Here is an 8,909-nt window from a genome sequence, read left to right as displayed (position 1 = left end):
TGAACCACAGATCTCTAGTTTCTGAGGCAAGCGCGCTTACCATTGCGCTACGGATGCAAACTCTAAATATGATATAGTTTTAATTAATAATATCAACGAACAATATTTTAATAAAGATTTGAACCGTTGATTACAAAATCTTGTTTTACACAATCCAACATGACTCTAACGTATGCAATCCAATATAAATACTTAGTAGATTTGATTTGAAAAGATATGACATGAAAGACATTTTCAAACAACTACATTTTATATCTAAAGCTAATCTCATTCTTAAAAAGTTTAGCTTAATTAAAGTTTATCTTATTAGCCAATTTGGTTAACAAGATAAACGTTATCACATAGTTATCAGTTATTTTAATTTCTGCTAAAAGACTTACTTCATAGTCTATGTAATTTAAACAAAAATGCATTTGGTTTGAAAACCAACCCAAACACACAATCGTCTTTTTTTACATTTGAATTAACTAGTTTTTGTTTACAATTGATTCTTGCTTGTACATGGTCAATTTTATGGTTTATTTGAGTTTACTGAATTGCGACGATTTATATCATTATAAAAAGTAAACTAAACAAAATTTAAAAAAAAAAGAAGGAAAATCAGTGCTTTATACCACCTGAACAACGTTCTAAAACTTGAGAACGTGATTTCATTTATTTAAATGGTTCAATTGTCAAGTGCAAATATTGCTCATCATTATTCATAAACTTAATGATTTATCTTATTTTCAAACAAATAAAAAACAAATTCAAGCAATAAAGTTCTGGAGTTTCTGGGGTTAAAAAAAAACAAGAGCCAGTCGAGAAAAAAGCCTAGTCAGATAACAATTATGACTTGTCTTATAACCAAGATTGAATCACCTGAAGTTGTTTTTGCCTAATCCTTTGCAGTAAAATTTTTTTTAATTTTTGATTGGAGAAAAGTGTTGACACGATTATTTTAGCAGCTCAACTCCACTTTAATAGACAGAATAATATATACAGTATTGTGAAAAAGTTAAGAACCACTAAATAAAAAAAAAAAATTTTTTTCAAATAAATTTAATTAATTTTTATTCTATAGATAATAAAATAGTCTTTTTTTTTCAAACATATTAAATATAGCATGAGAAAAGAGAAAATTTTTTTTTTTTGAAAGTTAGTTAATAGAACCAATAAAAAATAAGGATTAAATATTATGTGTTAATTTTTTTTTATATTTTTTTTGTGAAAAAGTTAAGAACCACAAAGAATTTTTTGTGCTAAATGCGGCGGAAACGTCTTTTTAAATTTATTTTTCCCTTTTTTTTAAAATATTCTTTTAATGACCTGAGTTATTACCAAAGAACCAATAAAAACATTTGAAAAAAATTAATTTTTTTAAATACTTTTAAAAAAAGTATTTAATTTCAAACAAAAAAAAATCTTTCCTTTTGAAAAAATGAGCAGAAAAGCTATTACCTATGAAGATCGTGTAAAAGTGGTGCATTTTCACCAGGAAGGTAAATCCGCTCGCGAAATTGGAAGAATAGTAAAGCGATCACATAGTTCGGTGCTAACAATCATCAAAAGATTCAAAGATACGAAATCTTACGTTGATCGCCATCGTTCTGGAAGACCGCGTTTGACGACACCCAATGATGATCGCCTTTTAATCAGGTTGGCAAAGAAAAATCGAACCATGCCGTCGCATGAATTAAGAAGGGAATGGAAGCTTTCAAATGGACGTCAAGCCTCGGCATCACTTGTGCGTAGGAAACTATTAGCTAACAATATGTTATGGAAAAAAGCTGTTCTAAAACCGCGACTTACCAAACGACATATAAAAAAGCGAAAAGAATTTTGCCAGAGCGTCAAAGAATGATCTAAACAAAAATGGAGGACAGTAATGTTCAGTGATGAGATGAATATTGAGGTTGATAACCGAAAAAACCGAATTATGATTCGCAGGCAGCCTTCAGAAAAGTATAATCACGATTGTATCGTTCAAAGAACAAAACAAGGTAGCGGGTCGGTTGGAATATGATGCTGCATGACATATTATGGTCTCGGTATGTTTAAATTATTTGATGGTCGACTCAACTCTACTTATTATGTCGATATTTTAAATAACAACTTGTTACCGTCAATTGATGCACTTGAGCAAAGCGTTCCATTCATTTTTCAGCAAGACAATGCACCATGTCACAGGGCTAAAATTGTCTCTGAATGGTTCGAAAGTAAAAATATTGAGCGTCTAACTTGGCCACCAAATAGCCGAGATCTAAATTGCATTGAAAATCTTTGGAGTTGGCTTGATAAAGAGATTGCCAAGAAAGCTGCAAGGAGCCTTGAGGAGTTGCGCAATATTTTACCAGCAATAATTGGAAATGTTCCCAAACATATTTTAGAGAATTTAATAGACTCAATGCCAAATCGTATAAATGAGTGCTTAAAAATTCATGGTAGAATTACGCGGTATTAAGTGGTAAAAATTATCGTTTTTTATTCTGTGGTTCTTAACTTTTTCACAAGATTTTTTTAAAATAAAAATTACCTATAAAACTTTAAATACATTTTTTATATTTGTTTAAAAGTTTTTATCACTATTATTATTTTTTATTTTATTTGTCTATTTTCTAAAATTTCTTATTATTATTCTTTTTACCAGAAAAATATATTCGGTTAAAAAAAAATTTAAAAATAAAAATAAATTATGATTTGATTTTTTTGTGGTTCTCAACTTTTTCACAATACTGTAGTATGCTTTTGAAATATTGAAAGAAAAGAGAGAAAAGTTACTCTCAGGTGCTTAATACATGGAAGGGGACGTTTAATAATTTTCTAAAATCATTCTCATCCATCCCGAGCTTATTCAAACCTCCGTTCTCCTCTCCCTCCTATTTTATCATTTTTTACTTATTATCAGCAACAAAAAAAACTGTTTCTCACAACTAAAAAAAAAAAAAGTGAAATTGGCCTTAATAGTTAAGAGTTCAATTAAAAAAATAAAAATTCCGACATCCGTTTACGAAGACCCACTTGTTTAATAACTCTAGACTAACTTGTGTTAAGTACCTGTGGATATCTTTAAATAAAACAAAAAAATTATCAAAATTTGTTTAAATTTTAATTTTTTTGAAAGGACAAGCTTAATGGTTGTATAAAAGCTTAAAAATTGCAATATAAATATATAATACAGCAATATAATATACTGCTGTATAAAATTTTAAAGGTTGCAAGTTAAATCTTAATTATAATATCTCGAGCTTGCATTCTGATGAAAGCCTTTTAAATACTATTTATCAAAACTATTCCAACTGCGCTATTTATATTGCTGTTGGTGTCGTTTACAAAAAAGAAAAATAACTTAAGTGATAATGATGCCTCTGATAACGATGATCAATGGTATGAAGAGTTAGTAATGAGATTGGTTTGATAAGTAACAATGATTCTTGATACAAAAGTTGGTCTTATCAATGATTTAGAGAATTGTTTAAAAAGGGCATTTTGACAAATTATAAAGTTTTTGAATTTTTTCTTACTAAATTAAAAAAAGTGCTCTTGGTATATTTCTACATACTGCTGTGTCAGAAAGAATCAATGAAAAAATCTTCTATTTGCTTCTATTAATTCATATTTTACAATTTCAAAAAACAGTGTGTAAGGTGGTTTATTTTAGAAAAAATCTTATCTTATCAAACAAACAAAAAAACAAAAAATAGGGATGTCGAACCCAAATATTTGTATTTTTACCCAAATATTTGTATACAAATAGTGCAAAAATTTTTAAATTATTTTTCAGCATTTTTTTAAAAAATAACCACACATTTTTAAAAATCTAATTTGTTACAAACCCTTTATTTCAATTTCCAAGTTACGCAATTTCCATGAATTTTATATCATAATTAATTCACTACTACTGAAATTTTTAAAAATTTATCTTTGTTTAATTGTGAATTTAATCAAGTAATTATTGAAATTATACAAAGAAGTTCTATAAATACTACTATCAGGTATGAGTCTTATGCTTTTATAGGTTACATTGGCTAAACTAAAATTTTATTTAGAAAATGACGAGTGAAGTGTGGAAACATTTTGTTAAAATCAGTAAATATCAGGCAAAATGTCAAGTTGGCAACTGTAATTAAGTTTGTACGATTGTTAATTATGGAACAACGAATTCGATGAATCATTTAAAGTTGAAACATGGCATGGATATATCTTTTAAAAGAAAGAATACATTAGAATCAACAGAAGGTCCAAGTAATCAAAAAATTCAACGTCCAATAACAAGTTTTACAGTTCGAGAGTTGTTAATATCAAAATGTGCAGCCAAAGAAGAATTTTCAATTATTCAAATAATAAATTCGGATGCTACTAAATCATATTTGTCATCACGCGGTCATCAAATGCCTAAATCAAGATCAACAGTTTGGGAAGACATTAAAAAATACTACGAAGAAGTTTTTAATGAATTTGTGTTAAAAATTCAAGAGTCTAAAGTCATGGGAAAGAAATTTAATACAATAATTGATGAGTGAGCTGATAATACATTCAAGAGATATTTAAATATCAAAATTCACAACGGCACTGAATCTAAGCAATTTGCATTAACTTCTGTTGGATCAGGTAATTGTAATGCTGAAAAATTGAAAACAATTGTCAGAAAAAAACTCCAGGACATCAATCTTGACATTTAAGAAGATATTGTCTCAACTATAAACGATGGAGCTTCCGTAATGAAAAAATATGCCACCTTGATGCCATTTGAAAGTCAACTTTGCTGTAATCATGGAATAAATTTAGCTATTGTTGACTGTTTATATCAAAAAGATCTTGACGAGGACGATGAATATAATGATAATGTTGAACTTGATGATGAAGATTTTGATAAAAGAACTAGATTTTGATGAACAAGAAAGCTCTTTACCAATGGAAAAATCCTACTTTGATGTTATATCAGTTGTTCGAGGATATGTGAGAAAATTTCGAAAATCTCCATTGAAAATTGCTCGCTTTAAAGAAAATGTCCAACAAACAACAGGAAAAGAGTTAACTCTATTAATTGGCTGCAAGACAAGATGGAATAGTGTACTTCCTATGTTGCAGAGATTTTATGAACTGAAAGAAATTGTAAAATCTACAATAATTGAATTTGAAAGTTTATATGATGACAGCATTAAAACTAAAGTTAAAGACATAATAGATTGTTTGATTCCTGTTGAAGAAGTTATTAAAAAATTAGGCTCTAAATGCTGCAATTTGATGGTGGCAGAAGGATCATTTATCTATTTATTCAACACACTCAACGCACAGGAAAGTGATATTTCGCAAAAAATGCTCGAAAATTTAAAAACTCGAATTGATTCACGAAGAAATGTCGATTTAATATCAACATTGATTTTTCTTCACACTGGTGATTATCCAAAGGAAAATGATTATTTTAAATATTCGTCAAAATTAACTATTAGAAAAGAAATTAAGGAACTCAATACAAGACTATTTGCAGAATCATTGTTGGAGGAAAATGATGATGAAAATGATTCAAATACAACATCCAAGCTTGATGACACTATCAACCACTTTGTAAACCATCAGAAAACAGTCAAAACTTCGATCGAAAATGAAATTAAGGCGTTTGAAGGTACAAAAGAACGTACAAATAAACTTCAGATGATCTACGATGCCTTATTAACTGTGCAAGCAACATCAATATACGTTGAAGGAGTCTTTTCTGTAGCTGGAAACTTCAAGACTAAACTTCGTAATAGAATGAAAGAAGAAAAATTGAATATGCTTGTATTTTTAAAACATCACTTCTTAAATAAAAGCTAAAATTTGAATTAAAATCAATTGATTTTTTTTCATACATTTTACTATTTGGTATTTGTACAAATATTGAAAACCCAAATATTTGGCATCCCTAGAAAAAAATAGTTATTATAAATTCATGTTTATAAATACATTTTTTAATTTATAAAACCCATTTTCGATTGCCTTTAAAGTTTTTTTATATGCGCAATTATAGGATTATTATATACTTCATATATAAAAGATTGTTCTTCAATCTAAGCTTTTTTTAATTACATAATAATTACACTACAATTACATAATAATTACACTACAAATACAAATTAAAAATAAAACAACATCACAACTAGACTACAATTTTTAGTTACATCAAATAAAGATTGTTTTTCAACGAGTATTTTAGTTCAGCAAAGTTGAATAAAAATCGCTATTTTTCGTCATAAAGCACAACACCAATTAAAGATGAACAGCACAAACAAATACATATAACATATATAAACAAAGAAACATACACAGCCTATTAAACAACACGAAAAATACACAACCATAAAACCCAGTTTAACTAAACTAAATCTTTGAAAACTTCTCTGTTCTTAGAATTAATAATAACAAGATTGCTATTACTGTAAACTTTCTTTTTAAATTGTCGCTTTCCTAAATCCTTTTTTTCTCCCATAGCCTCATTTGCTTTGTAGACGTAATTTATGCAATAGATAAACTTACCCAGCAACTCGCTAGCATAAACATCAAGCGATCCTTCATTTAACAAATAATCGTATTTCGAAAGTTCAGAAATACGAATACTTATTGCACAATCTGATTCAACTGGATCAGAATTTTCTTTCACTAAAACGTAAAGAACTATTTTGATTTAATTAATTTTCGCATTAAATAATCAAATATTTTAAATTATCACTGTAGAGTATAAATTAAAACAGCTATTTTATAGAACTATGTTTAATAATAACTATGTTTCATTTCTTAAATGAAAAGATTCATGCTTTTTCGTTTGAATACCCTCGATTTTAATTTTTTAGTAAAAATTTTTTTTAATAAGAAAATTTTTTTAACTACAATTAATAATATGTAGTTTCATTTACCTTTGTTGGGCCTTGAAACTTTGTGACTCTTGTTCTTCATTTCCCATTGTTGATTAGTAATAGATAAACAATCATCAAACTTGGCGGTACTCTCATTATTGGTTAAAACTGTTTTTTGCAGGCGGGTAACATTATAGTGGTCATTATTTTCTGATACGGTAGAGTTCAGATTTTGGTTTGTTGGTGTATTTTCTACATTGTTCTTTGGACTACTCCATCCCAGCCATGCTAAAAACAGATTTTGTAAATAAGTATATTGTAAAACAAATTTTTACAAGTGTAATTCTTTTTATCTTAAAAGTAGCATTTATACCGAATGACACGACGCACATGACTCAATTAGGCTTACTACAAAATAATTTTTCAGTGTTATATAGTTGAAAAAAGAAATAATTAACCTTTAAAATGCTCTGTTATAAAGTCTACTATTTCATACTCGTTTTGTTGAAACTGTAGTTCTTCACGAACATCAGTAAACGCGTCGTTTAATATAGTCAGGAAAATATTCATAACAACCCAGTTTACCATAATATTAAATCCAAAAAAGAAGATTGGTCCTAGAAAACCATTAGCATTTTGAAACTGACTGTAACTGAATTTCCCTAACAATAAAGAAATGATGGAAGCTATTGCTTTGAAGTAGTTTTGATAACCATCTAATAACGAACCTAAAAGTTTATATATAGTCATTATTTAATAACAAATAAAAACGTAGTTTAGCTACTGGAAATATACATACTTACAATCATATATATATATATATATATATATATATATATATATATATATATATATATATATATACATATATATATATAAATATATATATATATATATATACATATATATATATATATATATATATATACATATATATATATATATATATATATATATAATATATATATATATATATATAGTATATATAAATGATATATACACTTATATATAGTTTTATTATAAATATCTAATAACTTTTAAATCACCAAAATAAACTCTTTTATTCTACAAAAAAAAGTTGATGGAAAATATACTATAATCAAAAACTACATATATATATATATATATATATATATATATATATATATATATATATATATATATATATATATATATATATATATATATATATGTATATATATATTTTTTTAATACACAAATAATACACATTAACACATAAAAAATATTTTAAACAACATTAAACATATAACTATTTCACAATTATTAGCCAACTATAAACAAATTAATAATATTATTAACCTAACTACTAATCAATTTCCGTCCCGTAACAATCTAAAATACAAATATAAACCATAACGTCCACTAAACAAATCGTAGCAAAATTAAACTTTTACTACTTGCCTGATGATTGTGATAACACATGAAACTCAGAGTTGCAATATTAAATTATATTATAAACATTAGCATTTAGCTAATTCCTGGTACTGCGGGTAACAGTAACATATATATTATATATATATATATATATATATATATATATATATATATATATATATATATATATATATATACATATATATATATATATATATATATATATATATATATATATATATATATATATATATATATATATATATATATATACTATTGCAATTTCTCTACACTGCAAATCTAAAGGGTTCTTGAAGGTTTTGCGGCTGTTTTTCAAAGAACCTAAAGGTTCTTAGGGTCGACTTAAAGAAACCGTGGGTTCTTCGCGTACCTAAATGGTTCTTTGTAGAACCGTCTACTTTTTTAATGGAAGTTTGAAGAACCTTTAAGGTTCTTCGCATTTTCTATATAGTTTTTCTACTCAGTGTGTTAGTTGATTATAACGTGGAATCTTATAAACTTGACTAAACATGAATTCTGAAAAAAATTGATATACTGCCAATGGTTATTAGCTACCATACGATTTTATTTTATCAATTAGTAAAATTAATTTAGGAAACTATATAAATTTTGAATTCTACACAATAATCCCAATATTATATTTCAAAACGCAATTTAGAATAATAGTAATCATATGCATCA

General features: G+C 26.6%; 2 protein-coding genes across 3 annotated transcripts in view; one reads left to right on the top strand and one right to left on the bottom strand.

Moving 5' to 3' along the window:
- The first annotated feature begins 1,420 nt into the window (after positions 1-1,420).
- LOC136083540 (uncharacterized) lies at positions 1,421-1,843 on the top strand. The gene has a single exon (XM_065802942.1). The coding sequence runs from the start codon at positions 1,421-1,423 to the stop codon at positions 1,841-1,843; it is 423 nt and encodes a 140-aa protein (XP_065659014.1).
- Positions 1,844-6,023: 4,180 nt separating this feature from the next.
- LOC100203405 (uncharacterized) overlaps positions 6,024-8,909 on the bottom strand; it is a 203,492-nt gene continuing 200,606 nt past the window's right edge. For both annotated transcript variants that reach the window (XM_065804187.1, XM_065804188.1), the window contains 3 exons: positions 7,271-7,540; positions 6,873-7,100; positions 6,024-6,618 (listed from right to left, as the gene is read on the bottom strand). In XM_065804187.1, the coding sequence (XP_065660259.1) occupies positions 6,335-6,618; positions 6,873-7,100; positions 7,271-7,540 (782 nt within the window). In that variant the 3' untranslated portion in view covers positions 6,024-6,334. The remainder of the gene's footprint in view (positions 6,619-6,872; positions 7,101-7,270; positions 7,541-8,909) is intronic.

The sequence above is a fragment of the Hydra vulgaris genome, chromosome 08 (assembly GCF_038396675.1).
Source record: "Hydra vulgaris chromosome 08, alternate assembly HydraT2T_AEP".
NCBI lineage: Eukaryota > Metazoa > Cnidaria > Hydrozoa > Anthoathecata > Hydridae > Hydra > Hydra vulgaris.
Note: the sequence above shows the minus strand (reverse complement) of the source record. Positions and strands in the feature narration are given on the sequence as shown.